The following is a 23,654-nucleotide window of genomic DNA, read 5'->3' on the forward strand; positions in this document are numbered from 1 at the left end:
CATTGGGTGAAGAAGTTCCTCCTCCAGTAAGTCCTAAATCTGCTCCCGCTTATTTTTAGGCTATGCCCCCTCGGTCTAGTTTCACCCGTAAGTGGAAACAACCTCCCTGCTTCTATTTTATCTATTCCCTTCATAATTTTGTATGTTTATAAGAAGATTGCCCACTCATTCTTCTAAATTCCAATGAGTATAGTCCCTGTCTAATTATTGTCTCCTCATAAGCCAACCCTCTCAACTCCAGAATCAAACTAGTGAACCTCCTCTCCACCGCTTCCAGTGCCACGACATCCTTCCTCAAGTAAGGGGACTAAAACTACACAGTACTCCAGGTGTGGCCTCTCCAACACCCTGTACAGTTGCAGCATAACCTCCCTTGTTTTAAACTCCATCCTTCTAGCAATGAAAGGCAATATCCCATTTGCCTTCTGAATTCCCTGCGTCACCCACAACCAACTTTTTGTGATTCATAGACAAGGACATCTAGGTCTCTCTATGCTGCACCATGCTGCAATTTTTCACCATTTAAACAATGGTGCATTTTCTTGTATTTCCAGCCAAAATGAATGACCTCACATTGACCAACATTGTACTCCATCTGCTAGACCCTTGCCCACTAGCTTAACCTAACTGTATCCCTCTGCTGACTTTCTGTGCCTTCTGCACACTTTGTTCTACCACTTATCTTAGTGTCATCTGCAAACTTTGACAGATTACACTTGGTCCCCAATTCCAAATCATCTTTGTAAATTGTAAACAATTGCTGTACCAATGCTGATCCCTGAGGCACGCTACTACCCACTGATTCCCAACCAGAAAAACGCCCATTTATCCCCACTAATTTGCTTTCTGGAAGTGATCCAATCTTCTATTCAAGCTAATACATTACCCATAATGCTGTGCACATTTGTCTTATGCAGCTGCCTTTTGTGTGGCACCTTGTCAAATGCCTTCTGGAAATCCAGATACTACACATCCACTGGTTTTCTGTTGTTCACCATATTCCTGATTCCTCAAACAATTCCAGTAATTTAGTTGAACATGACCTGTCTTTCATGAACCCATGTTGCATCAGGGAGCTGTGGACTTGGCACCCAAATATCCCTCTATATATCAATGTTTCTAAGAGTCCAGCCATTTTTCAGGATACTTTCTTCTTGATTTCACCTCTTGTCCAGATTAAACTCCATCTTCCATTTCTTCACCCAACTTTCCAGCTGATCTATATCCTGCTGTATCCTTTGATATCCTTCCTCAGTATCCACAACTCCTCCAATTTTAGATTAGATTCCCTACAGTGTGGAAACAGGCCCTTCGGCCCAACAAGTCCATACCGCCCCTTGAAGCATCCCACCCAGACCCAGCCCCCCGAACACTACGGGCAATTTTAGCTTGGCCAATCCACCTAACCTGCACATCTTTGGACTGTGGGAGGAAACCGGAGCACCCGGAGGAAACCCACGCAGACACAGGGAGAATGTGCAAACTCCACACAGACAGTCACCTGAGGCGGGAATCGAACCCGGGTCCCTGGAGCTGTGAGGCTACAATGCTAACTACTGAGCCACCGTGCCGCCCCTTTAGTTTTGTCTCCAAACCTACTCATCAGACCACTGACATTTTCATTCAAATTATGTATGTATATTACAAAGAACTGAGATTCCAGCATGATCCTCACAGAACACCATTGGTCACGGGCCTCTAGTCGGAAAAAACACCTCAACAGCTAGAATTTGTCTTTCATGGCCAAGCCAGTTTTGTATCTGAAGAGCCGACTCATCATGGGCTAAATACAATTTAATCTTTTGGATCAACCTGCCATGAAGGATCTTTATGTCCAAGTGGACAACATCTACTGCCTTAGCCCATATTGATCACTTTTGTCAATTCTTCAAAAAATTTGATCAAGTTTGTGAGACAAGACTTCCCCTGCATAAAGTCATGCTGAGTATCCTAATGAGTCCATTCTTTTCCAATTGCAAGTAAATCTTGTCCCTTAGAATCTTTTCCAATAACTTCCCCATATTGATATAAGGCTCATTGGCCTATAATTTACTGGATTATCCCTGTTGCCTGTCTTGAACAAAGGAACAACATTGGCTATTCGCTAGCCTGTGGTAAAAGTGTATACAAAGATCTATCAAGGCCTCCCTCAGTATCCTGGGATACTGAAACCTTAATGAACTTAATGTTTTTCAAGATGCCCAACATCTCCTCCTTCCTAATATCGACATGCCTTAGAGTATCAGCAAACTCCATCTAAATTTACCGTCATATATGCCTTTTTCCTTGATGAATACTGATGTGAAGTAATAATTAAGTACCTCATATAAGGGGAGGCAGTGGTCCAGTGGTATTATCACTGGACTGTTAATCCAGAGACCCAAGTAATGTTCTAGGGACCTGGGTTCAAATTCATGGCGGCATGGCAGATAGTGGAATTTGAATTCATTAAATATCTGGAATTAAGAATCTAATGATGATTGTGAATCCATTGCTGACAGAAAAACTCAACTGGTTCACTAACGTCCTTTAGGGAAGGAAACTGCCATCCATCTGGCCTACATGTGATTCCAGATCCACAGCAATGTAGTTGATTTTGAACTACCATCTAGGTAGATAAATGCTGGCTTAGCCAGTGGCACCGTCATCCCATGAAGTGGAAGAAAAACACACTTCATCTGGCTTTGCTCACAAATTCCCTCCTTTGACCTTAAATGAACCTACCATTTTCCTAGTTACCCTCTTGTTACTAATATATGTATAAAATGCCCCGAGAGTCTGCTTAGTACAACTTGCCAAGAACATATTGTGGCATCTTATGCCATGGATTAAGGATAACAAACAGAGAACAAGTTAAAATAAAAAATCATTTTCAGGTTGGCATGCTGAAATTGGTGAGGTTCCTTGGGAATCACTGGGCCTCAGTTATATGTATGTTATATATTTAAAGGGAATAAAGTTAAAGTTCTTACTTGGAGTAAAGCAAATTTTGGAAGTATGAAACAGGAGCTTTAAGAGTTCATGGAACAGCTGTTCAATACAACAAGCCCACACCACTCCTCCGAAGAGCATCCCAACCCAGGCCCTTTCCCTGTAACCCTGCATTTCCCAAGTCTAACCCACCTAACTTACACACCCCTGGACACTATGGGCAATTTAACATGGCCAGTCCACCTAACCTGCACATGTTTGGACTGTAGGAGGAAACCAAAGCACCTGTCGGAAACCAGACACGGGGAGAATGTGCAAACTCACACAGACCTCAGCATGCCCAGAGGTGTAGAAGAACAGGTTCATTAAAAACCTACAAGACTTTTCATGTTAATATGTATTGAGTCTCTGGCTTGCCCTCAGCATTACAAATGCATTGTATAATTTGTCACGAAAGGTCCACCTTTTTTTTGTGGATTAATATGAATTCTAGTTAACCCTACCCAAGATGAAACTATTTAGACAGCACCACTTTTAAAATTAATATGCCCAAACAGAATTATGGTGGCAGCCCTGATTCTAAATATGGCTATTATTTTTGATAAAAATGAGTACCTTAACTATTATTAATGTTTATGTTGCTGCTGCTGCTGATACGTTTTCATCCTTTGAAATCTATGGACACTTCAGAAAAATGTTTGATGTGATGCAATTGTACAAATACTGCAGGCATTAATTTAGTCTGTGTGTTTAGGTATCGTTGGGCTTTCATTCCAGAAATATCTGATGATTCAGGATTGGAAGTTCGCAGACAGGGTACACATCAACGAGAATTCAAACCCTATGTCGTTCGATTAGCCAAACTGCTGAGGAAGAGAACAAAGGTATTTTGTTTTTAACTGTCTCTCTAATTCCTCCTTACTCAAACTCTTCTGAAGGCATTGGCCTCTTTCCTGGGTAGGTTTCAATAGGCACTCTCCAATTGCGCAGATAAATGGTCAACATTCACACGTGACCCTTGATTGTGACCAACAGCAAAGCTAGTCAAGAACAGACATTGCCCCTGCTGAATTCCATCAAAATTTATAACCTTATTTCACAATTATTACAAGAAGGAAGCCATTCAGGCCATTGTGCCTATGCCAGCTGTATTATCTAGTGCCAATCTTCTACATTTTTCTTGCATCCCTGTACATCTTTGCAATCCATATGACAATGCAATGTCTCTTAAATATCTCAATAAAACTTGCCTCCTCCACCTTGCCAGGCAGTACAGTAAATACCCTAAGAACACGGTATGTAAAAAAGGATATTTTTTCACATTACTCTTGTTTCAATTGCACATCACTTTAAATCTACACCCTTTCATCCTTGTTTACAAGTGGGAACACTTCTTCCGTCCCCTTTGTCCAGCTTGATCATGATTTTGAAAACCTCACAAATGATCTGGAGGAAGGTATAGATGGTCTGATTAGCAAGTTTGCAAATGGCACGAAGATTGGTGGAGTAGCAGATAGTGAAGGGGACCCTCGGAGAGTATAGCAGAATATAGATAGATTGGAGAGTTGGGTGGAGAAATGACAGATGGAGTTCAAGTCAGGCAAATGCGAGGTGATGTATTTTAAAAGATCCAATTCAAGAGCAAACTATGTGGTAAATGGAAAAACCCTGGGCAAAATTGATGCACAGATAGATCTGGTGTTCAGGTTTATTGTATCCTGAAGGTGGCAAAGCAGGTCAATAGAGTGGTCAAGAAGGCATATGGCATGCTTTCATTCATCAGATGGGATATTGAGTACAAGAGTTGGCAAGGTCATGTTACAGTTATATCAGACTTCAGTTTGACCACATTTGGAATACTGCGTACAGCTCTGGTCACCACTTTATCAAAAGGATGTGGATACTTTGGATAGGGTACCGAGGAGGTTCACCAGGATGTTGCCTGGTATGGAGGGTGCTAGCTATGAAGAGAGGTTGAGTAGATTAGGTTTATTTACATTAGAAAGACGGAGGTTGAGGGGGGACCTGAATGAGGTCTACAAAATCGAGAGATATATAGACTGGATGGAGAGCAAGAAGCTTTTTCCCAGAGTGGGAGACTCAGTTACTAGGGCTCACAATTTCACGGTGAGAGGGGAAAAGTTTGAGAGATATGCGTGGCAAGTTCTTTACACAGAGGGTTGTGGGTATCTGAGCAGTGGAGGTGGCATCATTTAAAATGTATCTAGACAGATATGTGAATGGGCAGGGAGCAGAGGGATACAGATCTTTGAAAAATAGGTGACAGGTTTAGACAGAGGATGTTGATTGGTGCAGACTTGGAGGGCCAAAGGGCCTGTTCCTGTGCTGTAATTTTTTGTTCTTTGTTCTCAGTCAGATCTCCTCTCAGCCTTCTTTTCTCCAAGGAGAACAGTCCCATCTTCTCCATTTCTTCTGCGTAGCTGAAGTTTCTCATACCTGGAACTGTTCTAGTAAATTGCATCTTCATGCTATGCAAAGCATTTGCATCTTTCCTGTAATATGGTGTCCACAACTGTATGCAGTACTTTAGCTGTGGTCTTACAAATGAATTGCACAAATTCAACATTATCTTCTAGTCTTTGTACTTTAAACCCTATTAACAAAACTGAGAAGATTATGTATTTTTTTATTACTGCTCCTCCATCTGTCCTGTCGCCTTCAATGATGTGTACTCCCCAGGTCCCTCTGCTCCTACACCGCCTTTAGAATTGTACCCCTAATATTGTATTGTCTGTTGATATTCTTCTAACCAAAGTACAACCCTTCATTACTTACCTGCATTGAGTCTCATCTGCCAACTATCCACTTCACCAACCAGTCAAGGTCCATTTGGATTTCCACACTGTCCTCCTCGTCAAATAGCCAAACCAAATCATTCCTCCAACCTCTGTAGTTGCAACACAGTAAAATTAAACTGTCAAAGACTGCCAAATAATCACTTCAATTGTTCCTAACCAGACTTACGAATAAACAACCCCGGATGGTACACTGAGCTACTGAGTCACTGCGCCAGATACCCAGGTTCAGTTCCAACCTTGGATAGAGTTTGCACATTTTCCCCATGTCAGTGGGAGTTTCCGCTGGGTGCTTTGGTTTCCACCCGTAGTCCAAAGATGTACAGATTAGGTGGATTGGCAATGCTAAATTGCCCATAGTTTCCAGGGGTATGTAGGCTAGGTGGATTAGCCATTGTCATTACTGATGCCTCAATTATTATTCAGTAAATGCCATTTGCTTGAACACAGGGTCTCTTCCAGACTTTTTGGAACTAAATACCAGGTACTGACATAGTTAATAGCAAAAATCTTCTATCTGTTTAAACACAATGCTCATCCCAGGGTTGCTGTGTCTGTTACAGAAACATAGAATCCTTACAGTGCAGAAAGATGCTATTTGTCCCATCAGGTCCACATCAAGCATCCGAAGAACATCCAACACAGAACCAGCCCCCTACTCTCACATAGCATGGCCAATCCACCTAACCTGCACATCTTTGGACTGTGGGAGGAAACCTGAGCACCAGGAGGAAACCCACACAGACACTGGGAGATCATGCAAACTCACCACAGAGAGCCACCCAAAGCTGAAGCTCAGCTAGCCACGGAGCTACTGTGCAACCCAAAGAATCCTTTTAATCAAGGCTCAGTCTGTAATTAGCCTCCAGACCTGGCCACACAAACAAAGTCTTTTACTACAGATGTCCCAAAATCCACAAGCCATTTCCAGCTCAATTCAAAGTTGGTTAAAAAAAAACACAGTTCACAGATGAACGAAAGAAAATAACAATACTGGCCAAATTAGAGTTTTGGTCAAGAAGGAGAGGCTTCATCTGGTGTGTGAGTATATATAGCTCGGGGACTTTGGATGCAATGTGGGCAATCAGTGCAGAGGGGAAAGAGATGTTTTTTGTTTGCTTTTTTTTCACTCGTGAGTTTATACGTTATTTTATTAAACAGGCCAAACTGAAATCAAGGATCAGGGGCCCAACACAAGATAGTGACTTCACAGATCAATTGTAACTTCATTTGTTGGTGTTAGCTACTGCATTTTAGGTTACTTTCACATTGAAGATAAATACGGGAAATATTTACAGATTACAAGTTAAAAGACTAGTATGAAAATTTTAAGTCAAATTGAGAACTAAGTAATTGAAGTAGAGGTACCAGCCAGGTAATGTGTTGCTACTGCATGATATGGGAGCTGGTGGATCCCATTGTGATTCATTCTAATCGCAACTAGGTTGCTTGAGGAGCTCTGCCTCAAATTTGATGAGCTGGAGTCTGAACTTCGAATATTTGTGATGCATCATGCAGTTGAGAGTTACCTGGATGCTGTGTTTCAGGAGGCAGTCACATCCCTTAGGATTAACTACTCGAATTCGACCAGTGGTTAGGGACAGAAAACTGTAACTAACAGCAAAGTAGAAAAGACATCGAGGAGGGAGTGCCAAAGGACCCTCAGGCCTTGAGCTAGTCAAAGATAACAAGGTGTGGATGAACACAGCAGGCTGAGCAGGAAAGCTGACGTTTTGGGCCTGGACCCTTCTTCAGAAATGGGGGAGGGGAAAGGGGTTGTGAAATAAATAGGGAGCAAGGGGGAGGCAGAGTGAACATGGATAGAGGAGAAGATAGGTGGAGAGAAAACAGACAAGTTAAAGAGGTGGGGATGGAGCCAGTAAAGGTGAGTGTAGGTGGGAAGGTAGGGAGGAGATAGGTCAGTCCAGGGAGGACGGACAGGTCAAGGGGGCGGGATGAGGTTAGTAGGTAGGAAATGTGGGTGCGGCTTGAGGCGGGAGGAGCGGATAGGTGAGAGGAAGATCAGGTTAGGGAGGCGGGGACAAGCTGGGCTGGTTTTGGGATCTGGTAAGGGGAGGGGAGATTTTGAAGCTTGTGAAACCCACATTGATACCATTAGGCTGCAGGTTTCCCAAGCGGAATGTGAGTTGCTGTTCCTGCAACCTTCGGGCGGCATCGCTGTCGCACTGCAGGAGGCCCAGGATGGACATGCCGTCCAAGGAATGGGAGGGGTATTTGAAATGGTTCGCAACTGGGAGGTGCAGCTGTTTGTTGCAAACCAATCATAGGTGTTCTGCAAAGTGGTCCCCAAGCTTCCGCTTGGTTTCCCCGATGTAGAGGATGCCACAACGGATACGGTATGCAGTATACCACATTAGCAGATGTGCAAATGAGCCTCTGCTTGATGTGGAAAGTCTTCTTGGGGCCTGAGATAGGTGTGAGGGCAGGTGTAGCACTTCCTGCGGTTGCAGGGAAAAGTGCTAGGTGTGGTGGGGCTGGAGGGGAGTGTGGAGCGGACAAGAGGCTCACGGAGAGAGTGGCCCCTCTGGAAAGCAGACAAGGGTGGGGAGGGAAAATTGTCTTTGGTGGTGGGGTCGGATTGCAGATGGTGGAAGTGCCGGAGGATGATGCATTGGATCCGGAGGTTGGTGAGGTGGTACGTGAGGACGAGGGGACGAGGGGGATTCTCCCCTGCAGCCCAATGGTATCAGTGTGGATTTCACAAGCTTCAAAATCTCCCCTCTCCCTACTACATCCCAAAACCAGTCCAGCTTACCCCCGCCTCCCTAACCTGTCCTTCCTCCCACCTATCCCCTCCTCCCACCTCATCCCGCCCCCTTGACCTGTCCATCCTCCCTGGACTGACCTATCTCCTCCCTACCACACCACCTACACTTACCTTTACTGGCTCCATCCCCACCTGTTTAACTTGTCTGTCTCCCCTCCACCTATCTTCTCCTCTATCCATGTTCGCTCCGCCTCCCCGTCTCTCCCTATTTATTTCAGAACCATCTTCCCCTCCCCCATTTCTAATGAAGGGTCTAGGCCCGAAACATCATCGTTCCTGCTTCTAAGATGCTGCTTGGCCTGCTGTGTTCATCCCGATCCACACCTCATTATCTCGGATTCTCCAGCATCTGTAGTTTCTGTTTTCCTTGAGCGTGTCTAACAGATTTGAGATTCTTGCACCCTCTGATTGAAAATGGGGGCTGTAGGGAGGATGTGCGAACGGACCATTGCATTGTGATACTGGGACCCATTCAAGGGGGTTGTGTGGGTGGGGGTGTAGAAGAGAAATATAGTTGTAATCAGGATCGTATTGTCACGGCATGCAGAGGTGACATTGTTGCTTTGTTAGTAAGAAATGAAATTAAATTGATAGCAAGAATTGACATAGAGTCAGAAAGTATAGAATCTGTGTGATTAGAGTTGAGACACTGCAAAGGAAAAAGATCCTCATGAGAATTACGTACTAGCCTCATAAGTAGTAGCCAGAAAACGGCACAAAATAAATCAAGAGATAGATAAAGAATGTAAGAATTACATTAATCATGGGGGTTTTCACTATGCTAGGACAATCAGACAATCAGGTTGGTAGTGGATTGCAAGAAAATTGTAGAATGTTTATAAGTTTGTTGTTTTTGTTTTGAGCAGCATGTGCTAGAGCCTGCTAGGGAACAATCAATTAGGTGATGTACGATGAGGCAGATTTGATTAAGGAGCTTAAAGTGAACAAACCCTTGAAGGCAGTGACCATAACTTGATGAAATTCAGACTGCAGTTTTGAGAGGGAGAAGCTGGATTCAAATTTAACAGTATTACAATTGAGTGAAGGTGAAAACAAAGTCATGGGGGAGAAGCTGGTCAGAGTTGATTAGGAAGGAGAGCCTAGCAAGGAAGACAAGTGGACCAACAATAGGAGATGTTTCTGCAGATAATTCAGGAGGCACAACAGAAATTCATCCCAAGAATGAAGAAACATTCAAGGAAGTATGAGACAGCCATGGCTGACAAAAGAAGTCAGGCACATGATAAAAGCAAAAGAGAAAGCATACAGAGATAGTAGGAAATGCCGTTGCTGGAGTTTGAGATGACAAGGTATGGAGCTGGAGAACTGCCGCAAGCCAGGCAGTATCAGAGGAGTAGGAAAGCTGATGTTTTGGGCCTGAGATAATGGGAACTGCAGATGCTGGAGAATTCCAAGATAATAAAATGTGAGGCTGGATGAACACAGCAGGCCAAGCAGCATCTCAGGAGCACAAAAGCTGACGTTTCGGGCCTGGACCCTTCATCAGAGAGGGGGATGGGGAGAGGGAACTGGAATAAATAGGGAGAGAGGGGGAGGCGGACCGAAGATGGAGAGTAAAGAAGATAGGTGGAGAGAGTATAGGTGGGGAGGTAGGGAGGGGATAGGTCAGTCTAGGGAAGATGGACAGGTCAAGGATTTGGGATGAGGTTAGTAGGTAGATGGGGGTGCGGCTTGGGGTGGGAGGAAGGGATGGGTGAGAGGAAGAACCGGTTAGGGAGGCAGAGACAGGTTGGACTGGTTTTGGGATGCAGTGGGTGGGGGGGAAGAGCTGGGCTGGTTGTGTGGTGCAGTCGGGGGAGGGGACGAACTGGGCTGGTTTAGGGATGCAGTAGGGGAAGGGGAGATTTTGAAACTGGTGAAGTCCACATTGATACCATTAGGCTGCAGGGTTCCCAGGCGGAATATGAGTTGCTGTTCCTGCAACCTTCGGGTGGCATCATTGTGGCAGTGCAGGAGGCCCAGGATGGACATGTCATCTAGAGAATGGGAGGGGGAGTGGAAATGGTTTGCGACTGGGAGGTGCAGTTGTTTGTTGCGAACTGAGCGGAGGTGTTCTGCAAAGCGGTCTCCAAGCCTCCGCTTGGTTTCCCCAATGTAGAGGAAGCCGCACCGGGTACAGTGGATGCAGTATACCACATTGGCAGATGTGCAGGTGAGCCTCTGCTTAATGTGGAATGTCATCTTGGGGCCTGGGATAGGGGTGAGGGAGGAGGTGTGGGGGCAAGTGTAGCATTTCCTGCGGTTGCAGGGGAAGGTGCCGGGTGTGGTGGGGTTGGAGGGCAGTGTGGAGCGAACAAGGGAGTCACGGAGAGAGTGGTCTCTCCGGAAAGCAGACAGGGGTGCGGATGGAAAAATGTCTTGGGTGGTGGGGTCGGATTGTAAATGGCGGAAGTGTCGGAGGATGATGCGTTGTATCCGGAGGTTGGTGGGGTGGTGTGTGAGAACGAGGGGGATCCTCTTAGGGCGGTTGTGGCAGGGGCGGGGTGTGAGGGATGTGTTGCGGGAAATACGGGAGACGCGGTCAAAGGCGTTCTTGATCACTGTGGGGGGAAAGTTGCGGTCCTTAAAGAACTTGGACATCTGGGATGTGCGAGAGTGGAATGTCTTATCGTGGGAGCAGATGCGGCGGAGGCGGAGGAATTGGGAATAGGGGATGGAATTTTTGCAGGAGGGTGGGTGGGAGAAGGTGTATTCTAGGTAGCTGTGGGAGTCGGTGGGCTTGAAATGGACATCAGTTACAAGCTGGTTGCCTGAGATGGAGACTGAGAGGTCCAGGAAGGTGAGGGAAGTGCTGGAGATGTCCCAGGTGAACTGAAGGTTGGGGTGGAAGGTGTTGGTGAAGTGGATGAACTGTTCGAGCTCCCCTGGGGAGCAAGAGGCGGCGCCGATACAGTCATCAATGTACCAGAGGAAGAGGTGGGGTTTGGGGCCTGTGTAGGTGCGGAAGAGGGACTGTTCCACATAACCTACAAAGAGGCAGGCATAGCTGGGGCCCATGCGGGTGCCCATGGCCACCCCCTTAGTCTGTAGGAAGTGGGAGGAGTCAAAAGAGAACTTGTTGAGGGTGAGGACGAGTTCAGCTAGGCGGATGAGAGTGTCGGTGGAGGGGGACTGGTTGGGCCTGCGGGACAGGAAGAAGCGGAGGGCCTTGAGACCATCTGCATACGGAATGCAGGTGTACAGGGACTGGACGTCCATGGTGAATATGAGGTGTTGGGGGCCAGGGAATTGGAAGTCCTGGAGGAGGTGGAGGGCGTGGGTGGTGTCACGGACGTAGGTGGGGAGTTCCTGGACCAAAGGGGAGAAAATGGAGTCCAGATAGGTGGAGATGAGTTCAGTGGGGCAGGAGCAGGCTGAGACGATGGGTCGACCAGGGCAGGCAGGTTTGTGGATTTTGGGAAGGAGATAGAAACGGGCCGTGCGGGGTTGGGGAACAATGAGGTTGGAGGCTGTGGGTGGGAGGTCCCCTGAGGTGATGAGGTCGTGAATGGTGTTGGAGATGATGGTTTGGTGGCTGGGTGTGGGGTCATGATCGAGGGGGCGGTAGGAGGTGGTGTCGGAGAGTTGGCGTCTGGCCTCGGCGATGTAGAGGTCAGTGCGCCATACTACCACTGCGCCACCCTTGTCTGCGGGTTTGATGGTGAGGTTGGGGTTGGAGCGGAGGGAGCGGAGGGCTGCCCGTTCTGCGGGGGAGAGGTTGGAGTGGGTGAGAGGGGTGGAGAGGTTGAGGCGGTTAATGTCTCGACGGCAGTTGGAGATGAAGAGTTCGAGGGAGGGTTGGAGGCCTCGGGGTGGTGTCCAGGAGGAGGACTTGTGTTGGAAGCGGGTGAAGGGGTCAGTGGAAGGAGGGTTAGGTTCCCGGTTGAAGAAGTAGGCATGGAGGCGAAGACGGAGGAAAAACTGCTCTATGTCCAACCGTGACTGGTATTCGTTGATGTGTAGTTGTAGGGGGACAAAGGTGAGCCCCTTACTAAGGACTGACCGTTCGTCCTCAGTCAGTGGGAGGTGGGGGGGGATGGTGAAGATGTGGCAGGGCTCAGTGTGGCTGTCTTCTCTGGGGTTGCTGGCTGTAGAGGTTGTGGGCGGAGCGATGGGGTCGTCGGCCGTGGGCGGGGTTCTGTCGGCCGTGGGCGGGGTTCCGCCGGCGTCGGCCGTGGGCGGGGTTCCGCCGGCGTCGGCCGTGGGCGGGGTTCCGCCGGCGTCGGCCGTGGGCGGGGTTCCGCCGGCGTCGGCCGTGGGCGGGGTTACGTCGGCGTCGGCCGTGGTTGGGGTTCCGTCGGCGGTTGGAGTATCTGGGTGGGCGGCGGCAGCTGCGGTGAGGGTGGTGTGTGAGGTGTTGTACCTGGACGTGGAGGTGGTGACTGCAGCAGCGGTTCCGGAAGTTCTGTGGCCAGCGGAGGCGGATGTGACGTCATCGGTGGGGTCTCCGGCCGTGTCCTCATGGTCAATGACGGCGGGTGCATGGTGGGGGAGGGGCAGGGACAGAGTCGGGATTTGGGAGGCGCAGGAATCCTCTTGTGGGTGGCAGGGGCCAGTGAGTTGGTTGTACTTACGATTTTTGGTGTCCAGTAAAGCTGAGTGAAACTGGGTCGCAGCCTTGCGCCGGCACCTCCACACACTGCAATCCAGCCTGCCCCAGCTCAGACCCTCCCTCTCCCAGACCTGCAAAGGACCTCTGCTGTTTTTTATTCTCCGCAGGATCCACAGACTGAATACCCAGTTTCACTCAGCTTTACTGGACACGAAAAATCGTAAGTACAACCAACTCACTGGCCCCTGCCACCCACAAGAGGATTCCTGCGCCTCCCAAATCCCGACTCTGTCCCTGCCCCTCCCCCACCATGCACCCGCCGCCATTGACCATGAGGACACGGCCGGAGACCCCACCGATGACGTCACATCCGCCTCCGCCGGCCACAGAACTTCCGGAACCGCTGCTGCTGTCACCACCTCCACGTCCAGGTACAACACCTCACACACCACCCTCACCGCAGCTGCCACTGCCCACCCCGATACTCCAACCGCCGACGGAACCCCGCCCACGGCCAACGCCAACGGAACCCCACCCACAGCCGATGCCGACGTAACCCCGCCCACGGCCGGCGGAACCCCGCCCACGGCCGACGGAACCCCGCCCACGGCCGACAGAACCCCGCCCACGGCCGACGACCCCATCGCTCCGCCCACAACCTCTACAGCCAGCAACCCCAGAGAAGACAGCCACACTGAGCCCTGCCGCATCTTCACCATCCCCCCAGACCTCTCACTGACTGAGGACGAATGGTCAGTCCTTAGTAAGGGGCTCACCTTTGTCCCCCTACAACCACGCATCAACGAATACCAGTCACAGTTGGACATAGAGCAGTTTTTCCGCCGTCTTCGCCTCCATGCCTACTTCTTCAACCGGGAACCTAACCCTCCTTCCACTGACCCCTTCACCCGCTTCCAACACAAGTCCTCCTCCTGGACACCACCCCCAGGCCTCCTACCCTCCCTCGACCTCTTCATCTCCAACTGCCGTCGAGACATTAACCGCCTCAACCTCTCCACCCCTCTCACCCACTCCAACCTCAGAACGCAGAACGGGCAGCCCTCCGCTCCAACCCCAACCTCACCATCAAACCCGCAGACAAGGGTGGCGCAGTGGTAGTATGGCGCACTGACCTCTACATCGCCGAGGCCAGACGCCAACTCTCCGACACCACCTCCTACCGCCCCCTCGATCATGACCCCACACCCAGCCACCAAACCATCATCATCTCCAACACCATTCACGACCTCATCACCTCAGGGGACCTCCCACCCACAGCCTCCAACCTCATTGTTCCCCAACCCCGCACGGCCCGTTTCTATCTCCTTCCCAAAATCCACAAACCTGCCTGCCCTGGTCGACCCATCGTCTCAGCCTGCTCCTGCCCCACCGAACTCATCACCACCTATCTGGACTCCATTTTCTCCCCTTTGGTCCAGGAACTCCCCACCTACGTCCGTGACACCACCCACGCCCTCCACCTCCTCCAGGACTTCCAATTCCCTGGCCCCCAACACCTCATATTCACCATGGACGTCCAGTCCCTGTACACCTGCATTCCGTATGCAGATGGTCTCAAGGCCCTCCGCTTCTTCCTGTCCCGCAGGCCCAACCAGTCCCCCTCCACCGACACTCTCATCCGCCTAGCTGAACTCGTCCTCACCCTCAACAACTTCTCTTTTGACTCCTCCCACTTCCTACAGACTAAGGGGGTGGCCATGGGCACCTGCATGGGCCCCAGCTATGCCTGCCTCTTTGTAGGTTATGTGGAACAGTCCCTCTTCCGCACCTACACAGGCCCCAAACCCCACCTCTTCCTCCGGTACATTGATGACTGTATCGGCGCCGCCTCTTGCTCCCCAGGGGAGCTCGAACAGTTCATCCACTTCACCAACACCTTCCACCCCAACCTTCAGTTCACCTGGGCCATCTCCAGCACTTCCCTCACCTTCCTGGACCTCTCAGTCTCCATCTCAGGCAACCAGCTTGTAACTGATGTCCATTTCAAGCCCACCGACTCCCACAGCTACCTAGAATACACCTCCTCCCACCCACCCTCCTGCAAAAATTCCATCCCCTATTCCCAATTCCTCCGCCACCGCCGCATCTGCTCCCACGATAAGACATTCCACTCCCGCACATCCCAAATGTCCAAGTTCTTTAAGGACCGCAACTTCCCCCCACAGTGATCAAGAACGCCTTTGACCGCGTCTCCCGTATTTCCCGCAACACATCCCTCACACCCCGCCCCCGCCACAACCGCCCTAAGAGGATCCCCCTCGTTCTCACACACCACCCCACCAACCTCCGGATACAACGCATCATCCTCCGACACTTCCGCCATTTACAATCCGACCCCACCACCCAAGACATTTTTCCATCCGCACCCCTGTCTGCTTTCCGGAGAGACCACTCTCTCCGTGACTCCCTTGTTCGCTCCACACTGCCCTCCAACCCCACCACACCCGGCACCTTCCCCTGCAACCGCAGGAAATGCTACACTTGCCCCCACACCTCCTCCCTCACCCCTATCCCAGGCCCCAAGATGACATTCCACATTAAGCAGAGGCTCACCTGCACATCTGCCAATGTGGTATACTGCATCCACTGTACCCGGTGCGGCTTCCTCTACATTGGGGAAACCAAGCGGAGGCTTGGAGACTGCTTTGCAGAACACCTCCGCTCAGTTCGCAACAAACAACTGCACCTCCCAGTCGCAAACCATTTCCACTCCCCCTCCCATTCTCTGGATGACATGTCCATCCTGGGCCTCCTGCACTGCCACAATGATGCCACCCGAAGGTTGCAGGAACAGCAACTCATATTCCGCCTGGGAACCCTGCAGCCTAATGGTATCAATGTGGACTTCACCAGTTTCAAAATCTCCCCTTCCCCTACTGCATCCCTAAACCAGCCCAGTTCGTCCCCTCCCCCCACTGCACCACACAACCAGCCCAGCTCTTCCTCCCCCCCCCACCCACTGCATCCCAAAACCAGTCCAACCTGTCTCTGCCTCCCTAACCGGTTCTTCCTCTCACCCATCCCTTCCTCCCACTCCAAGCCGCACCCCCATCTACCTACTAACCTCATCCCACCTCCTTGACCTGTCCATCTTCCCTGGACTGACCTATCCCCTCCCTACCTCTCCACCTATACTCTCTCCACCTATCTTCTTTACTCTCCATCTTCGGTCCGCCTCCCCCTCTCTCCCTATTTATTCCAGTTCCCTCTCCCCATCCCCCTCTCTGATGAAGGGTCCAGGCCCGAAACGTCAGCTTTTGTGCTCCTGAGATGCTGCTTGGCCTGCTGTGTTCATCCAGCCTCACATTTTATTGTTTTGGGCCTGGACCCTTCTTCAGAAAAAGCATGCAGTATGTTGAGCATTGATGGGAAGCCATTGAATTGGGAAGCCTTTAAAAACCAGAGCTAACTAAAAAATCAATCAGCAAAGAGAAGATGAAATATGCGAGTAGACTAGCTAGTAAAATAAAAGAAGATTGCAAGAGTTTTTTTAGAAATCTAAAAGGTGAAATGGGGCAAGGTAGGGTCAGGAAATCACAGTTGGAGAAGAATTAATAGGAAACAAAGAAATGATGAAGGAACTGAATAGTTACTTTGCATCAGTTTTAATATTGGAAGACACTGGCAGCATGCCAGAACTTCGAGAGCAAGGGCAAAGGCGAGTATCAGGGCCATCACTAAGGAGAAGGTGCCAAAGGGTCTGAAGTTGGATAAATCACTCTGACCACATGGTCTACACCCCAGATTTCTGAAGGAGATAGCTGAGGAGATTGTAAAGGCAATGAAGATGCTCTTTGAGGATCACTGAACTCTGGGACTGGAAAATGGTTTCGCTCTTTTTAAGAGAGGGAGGCAGAAGACAGGAAACTGTACGCTGGTAAGCCTGACCTCAGCCATCGTTAAGACTGGAACTGGAAAGGCCATCGGACCCGAAACGTTAACTCTGATTGTTTTCTTCACAGATGCAGTCAGACCTACTGAACCTTTCTAGCAATTTCTGTTTTTTTACCCCGATTTTACAGAATCTGCCATTCTTTCGGTTTTTGCCATCATTCCCCATCTCTACTTCCCACAGCATCTTCCCATGTAACTTCAGAAGATGCAATATCTGCCTCTTTGCCACTTCTCTGCTCACCATCCAAGGGCATAAACAGTCCTTCCTGGTGAAGCAGCATTTCATCTGTACTTCCTCTAATCTTGTGTATGGTATTCACTGCTCCCTGTGCAGCCTACTCTACATTGGAAAAACCCAAACACAGACTAGGTAACCACTTTGCACAGCACCTCTGGTCCATGCACAGTTGCTACCCCGACCATCCCGTAGTCGGTTTTCTTAACACAGTGTTCTGCTGAAATGCCCACTTGCCTGTCCTTGGCATGCCTTCAATGCTTCAGTGAATCACAGTAAAAACTGGAGGAGCAACATCTCATCTTCAAGCCAGGCATTTTACAACATTCTGGGCTCAATAGTGAGTTCAACAGCTTCAATTTGTGAAACCATTCCTTCCCTTTCCTTTAGTTTTGCTTGTTAAAATCTGTCACCATGTTCTCTTCCCCTCCCCCCACATCAGTTGGACTGACTGTTATTTCCAGTCTGGCAGTTAGACACAGCATTGTTCTGCCGTTAGTTCAGATTGCGATCAAAATGAGCAATCAACATCCTTTCTCCCCCAGCGCTCTAACTCCACCCCCCAACTAAACATTAGCTTGTTTTCTTGTTATGGATGCTACCCGACCCACTGTGATCTCCAGTACTTTTTATTTTCAGTGCAGATTCCAGCATCTGCAGTAATTTGCTGATGGTCTTGCGGATGTTCAGGATGAGACCCCTGTTCTCGTATGCCTCTGTAAAGGTGGCTGACAAAGATCTGGAGTACGTCTTCTGAGATTGTCCATAGACAAGCATCGCTCTGTGTACTGCAGCTTGATGACACTGATTGGGGTGACTTTGGTTTTGACTTGAAGGTGGCAGAGGTGGAATAATTTCCCACAGGTTCTGTAACTTAGCCTGACTCCAGCGGGCGGCTTGTCAGCACTGAGGTGAAGCATGGCATTGAGGTAGATTGAGAACAGTGTTAGTGTGATGACGCATAATGGTCCAAACAGGGGATGGGTTAGTGGTAGAGCCATTTGTCATTACTATGACTTCCATGCTGTTATGGAGCACACACAGGATGGTGACCAACTTCATGATGCAACTGAAGCGGAGAAGAATGTTCCATAATACTTCTAGATTGATGGTATCAAAAACTTTTGTAGGGTCAAAGGCCATGTACAGAGGTAGGTTCTTTTGTCTGCAATTCTCCTGCAGCTGTCGTGCAGTGAAAATCTTACTGTTGTGACCCCCTATGTGACACTGCAACTTCGGGAGGAGTTACTCAGCCACAGGGAGGAGACAGTTGAAGAGGACCTTTGCAATGACTTTCCCTACAGTCGAAGGCAGGGTGATTCTCCTGTCATTACCACAGTCGAACTTGTTCCTTTTTTTGAAAATACTCATAACTGTGGCATCTCGGACCTCTCCCGAGATGCTCTTCCCCTTCCAGATAAGGCAGACAAGAACATTTAACTACATCAGGAGCTCTTTGCCACCAAGCTTCAATGTCTCAGTTGTTCTTAAGTTGGCAGACAGCCTTCTCCATGTAAGGCTGGGGTTTTACTGAGCTCGTGGCATGCGGTATGCTAAGAGCTAAGTTCTCTTATATCGATTGATGACAGAGCTGTGGTTGAGGAGGTTTCTGAAGTGCTCCCCCTAGCGTTTTTTGATAACATCTTTATCTTTGATAACATCTTTATCTTTGATAAGAGTCACTCTATCCTTGGTCAGCAGTAGGATGGAGCCTTGGGTATTTAGTCCATATGCGGTCTTGACAACACAGAAGAAACCATACATATCATGGTTACCAGCCATTTGTTGGACCTCCAGTGCTTTCTTCACCCACACCTGTTCTTTGTTCATGGGTTTGTTTTTGGACCTCTACCTGAAGTCGCCTGGAGGCCTGTCATTTTCCTCTTCCCAGTGCAGTTGTTGTTTTACTCTCAGAAATGCCATTTGCTTCCGGCTTAATAGCTCCTGGATCTCATGCTTATTCTCGTCAAACCTGTCTTGGTGTTTCCTGTCTGAGTGGCTGACTGAGTTTTTGTGGGCATTGATGATGGCAGTCTTAAGGGCAGACCAGAGACTGTTGGGATCCCACGACTGTCTTGCTAAGGGTCGCTATATTTGTGGAGAGGTGATTGTTGTATGAGGCTATTTTTTCTAGGTCTTTAAGTGCATAAAAATGTTGAACCTTCTGTGGCACTGCTTCCCTTTGTCTCTGCTGCGGCAGGGCTATATCTACGTTGATCCTAGCTCAGATTAGGCAATGGTCCGTCCAGCAGTCGTCAGCTTCTGTAATGGTGTACATGATTTTAAGGTCTTTCCGATTCCTTGTTCTGATGACGTAATCGAGGAGTGCCAGTGTTTGGAACTTGGGTGCTGCCACATTTGCTTGTATTGTTGTCTTTGGTAGAGTAGTGTGTCGGTGATTAGGAGGCTGTGTCCAAGGCATTTGGTCAGGAGTGCATTTGGAATTTGCTTCCCATACTTCCCAACTCCCCTCTTCTGGATTACCTGTCACTAAAGGTCTGCACTTTTGCTAATTCTGACGTTGAAGTCAGCCAGGATGATAAGTTGTTCCACTGTAGAGACCCTTGACAGAACGGTCAAGGCTAGAGTAGAATTTCTCCTTGTCCTCAGCTGTTGCATCAAGTGTTGGTGCATGTGCACTGAATGCTGTGAAATACTGTACCCCGGCTAGAGTGAATCAGTGTCATGAGGCGTTCACTTATTCCTCAGGAGAGTCTTTGAGTTGGTCCACCAGTTCATTTTTGACAGCAGAGCTGATTCCTTGGACGCAGCGCTCTTCTTTGGCCTTGCCTTTTCAGAGAAATGTGTAGCCATCACCTTGCCCTCTGCGCTGTCCTTCCCATACACACTGGCTTTCACGCAGGGTAGTGATGTCAATATCATAGTGCCTGAATTCCTGAGCAATGATGACAGTGCCGTGCTCCAGTCAGTCACTGGTGGGACTGTCTGTAGGGGTCCTGACTTTCCAGGTCCTAAATTTCATCCTGGGGCTATGGAAGGTGCTTGTGTAAGTTTCTTTTAATATTGGGGAAACCATTGCATACTTTATAGTTTTCACATGACCACATCATATTTTTACACTCCATTCCCTTTGAAATAAAGACTGACAGTCCATCTGCATTCTCTATTCCCTGCTGAACTTGGTTGTTAGATTTTTGAGATTCATGCACAAGGACACCCAAATCCCTCTGTGTGGTAACTTTTTGCAGTCATTTTCCATTTACATACTATCCACTTCTTCTTTTCTTTCTGCCAAGGTGTCTAAACTCTCATTTTCCCAAATTATATTCCATTTGCCCACTCTCTAAACTTGTCTATCGCCATCTGTGTGGGCTCATTGTGTCATGCTCACTACTTGCCTTTCCACCTATTTTTGTATCATCCACAAATTGGTAATAGTACATTCATTTCTATCATGCAAGTCAAATATATATTGTAAATAATTGTGCCTGCTGCAGTGATCCCATTGTACTCCCAGTAGTTGCGTTGCCATCCTGAAAATGACCCTTTTATCCTGCTGTCTGTCTTTATTACCAGAATATCCATAATCTCCGTAGCTTTAAAATCCCAGAATGTCAAACGATAGGTCCATGGTTCTCTGGTGATGTAATGCTTATTCCCCCCATGATGACTGGGGGATTATTTGGTTTTCTTGAAATGCTTCACTTTGACTTCCTATTTCCTTTTAATGTTCTTAAATAAGTTCTTACTGTCTGTTTTTATATTACTTGCTAACCTGCTGTCATAGTTTATTCATTTTTGTTTGGTAATCTTTTATTGGGTTTTAAGATTTTCCCAATCCTAATGTTTTTTTTCTTTCAATTTGGTGCTATTTTGTTTCCTTCCTTGAATCCTTGTTCCTCAAACATTTTGTTCTGCCAAAATTGTTTTCCTAGTCCACTCTAGCCAACTCTGCCCTCATCCCTACATAATTATCCTTATTTAAGTTTCTAACCCATATTTATCACTCTCAAACTGAATGCTAATTTCTATCATGCTATGAACACTTCCATAGGAGACTTATAAGATCCTTAATTAAACATGCCTTATCACACATCATCAGATCTAGAATACCCTGATCCCTGCTGGACCATTAACATTTTGTTCTAGGAAACTGTCTTGAATATTCTCTGCGAATTCTTTCTCATGGCTACTTTTGCCAATTTGATTTCCCCAATCTACATGAAGATCACCAATGATTTGTATACAGCTTTTTTGACATGTCCTTATTACCACCTCATTTATTTTCTGTTGTACAAAATCACAATTGATGGAGGGTGTATGGACTACTCCCACGAGTTTTTTCTTCCCCTTGTTATTTCTTACCACCATTCATTTGAATTCAACATCATTCAACCCAAGATAATTTCTTACAATCGTATTTATTCTAATTTATACTGATGAAGCTACCCAACCACCCTTCCCTTCCTGCCTGTCCTTTCAAAAACTCTCATACCTTTGAATATTTAGTTTCCAATTTTTATTCCTTTTAATTACTTCTCTGTAATGGCAATAAGATCATATCCATTTTTTTGATTCATTCACAGGCAGGTCAACCACATTGGTGTTGATTTGGAATCACATGTAGGCCAAACTAGGTAAGGATGGCAGTTGCCTTCCCTAAAGGATGTTAGTGAACCAGATGGGTTTTTCCAACAATCGACCCATAGTCATCATTAGACTCCTGAATTCCAGATTTTTTTTATTGATTTCAAGTTCCACCATCAGCTGTGCAAGTATTCAAACCCAGGTTCCCATAACATTATCTGGTTCTCTGGATTAACAGTACAGTGATAATACCACTAGGCCATTACTTCCCCTCAAACCTCTATTTGTGCTTATTTTGCTGTGAATACTATGTACGGTTAAGAGTCATTAATTTTGAATTTTTACCACTTTCCTCCTTTGACCCTATTTGCTGCTGTTTCTTTACGCTTACAGACTCTTATCCTCTGGATATCATTATTAAGATAGTTTTCTTGCAATTGTGCCATATCCCTTTGCTTTGTAAGCTCGCAAATCCACCTCCTCACTTTTTTGTACACCACCCCCCCACTACCACCCAAATCATTGTAAAATCCACTGTACAGCCCTAGAACATAAAAAAATACAGCATAGGAACAAACCTTTTGGCCCATGATATTGTGCCAAACATGTCACCAAATTATACCAATCCCTTCTGCCTGCCCATGGTCCATATGCTTCCATTCATCACTTATTCGTGTGTTTATCTAAATGTCCCTATCATATCTGCCTCCGCCAGTACTCCTGGCAGTGTGCAGTCCAAGCACCTACATTTTAAAAAAAAATGACTTGGCCCTCATGACCTTTAAATTTTTCCCCTCTTACCTTAAATGCATTGTCCCTTATTAGACATTTCAACTCAGGGGAAAACGATTCTGACTGCCAAACCCATCTATGCCTCTGATAGTTTTATAAACTTCTATCAGGTTTCCCCGCAGCCTCTGTTGCTCCAGAGAAAACAATCTTAGTTTTTCAGGCCTTTCCTTGTAGCTCATGCTCTGTAATCCAGGCAGCATCCTGGTAAACTTCTGTACCATCTCCAAAGCCTCAACATCCTTCCTGTAATGTGGTGACCAGAATTGAATGAGTATTCTGTGTGGTGCAATAAAAGTTCTATAAAACTGCAACATCACTTTCTGATTCTTGTACTCAGTGGCCCAATCCATAAAGGCAGGCATGCCATACTCCTCCTTTACCACCCTATCTACTTGTGTGGCTGCTTTCAGGAAGCTAAGATCCCTCTGTATATCAATGCTGTTAAGAGTCCTGCCATTAACTGTATACTTTCCCTCACCATTTGATCTCCATCAGTGCAACACCTCACACTTGCCTAGGTTAAACTCCATCCACCATGTCTCCACCCATATCTGCAATATCTATACCCCACCACCCCCCCATATCCTCATCCTGAATCCCATGCCTCTTAATTTTCTCAATGAACCTATGAGGGACCTTGTTGAAAAGCTGACTAAAATCCAAGTATACAATATCCACTGCTCTACCATCATTGATCACCCTCATCATTTCCTCAAAAAAAAATCAAGTTAGTAAGACATGATCTGCCCACACAAAGCCATGCTTTCCCAAATGTGTATATATCCTATCCCCAGGAATCATCTCCAATGGCTTCTCAACCCCCGATGTGAGACTCATATCCTTGATTATCCTTATTTTCCCTTCTCTAACTGAGGAACAACGTTGCTATTTGCCAGTCCTCTGGGACCTCTCCAGTGACTAGAAAGGCTACAAAGAACAAAAACAACGTTGATGGAAAAGCTCAGCAGGTCTGGCAGCATCTGTGAAGAAGAAAACAGAGTTAACGTTTCGGGTCTGGTGACTCTTCCTCAGAACACAAAGGATACAAAGATCTGTATCTCCTGTCTTGCTTCTCTC

The 23,654-nt window shown here is 47.5% G+C and overlaps 1 protein-coding gene across 6 annotated transcripts in view; it reads left to right on the plus strand.

Annotated features, from left to right (window-relative positions):
• dop1a (DOP1 leucine zipper like protein A) overlaps positions 1–23,654 on the plus strand; it is a 626,666-nt gene that overhangs the window by 597,212 nt on the left and 5,800 nt on the right. For all 6 annotated transcript variants that reach the window (XM_059648463.1, XM_059648464.1, XM_059648466.1 and 3 more), the window contains one exon: positions 3,686–3,815. In XM_059648463.1, coding sequence (XP_059504446.1) covers positions 3,686–3,815 — 130 coding nt within the window. The remainder of the gene's footprint in view (positions 1–3,685; positions 3,816–23,654) is intronic.

Source organism: Stegostoma tigrinum, chromosome 9, assembly GCF_030684315.1.
Source record: "Stegostoma tigrinum isolate sSteTig4 chromosome 9, sSteTig4.hap1, whole genome shotgun sequence".
Classification (NCBI taxonomy): Eukaryota; Metazoa; Chordata; class Chondrichthyes; order Orectolobiformes; family Stegostomatidae; genus Stegostoma; species Stegostoma tigrinum.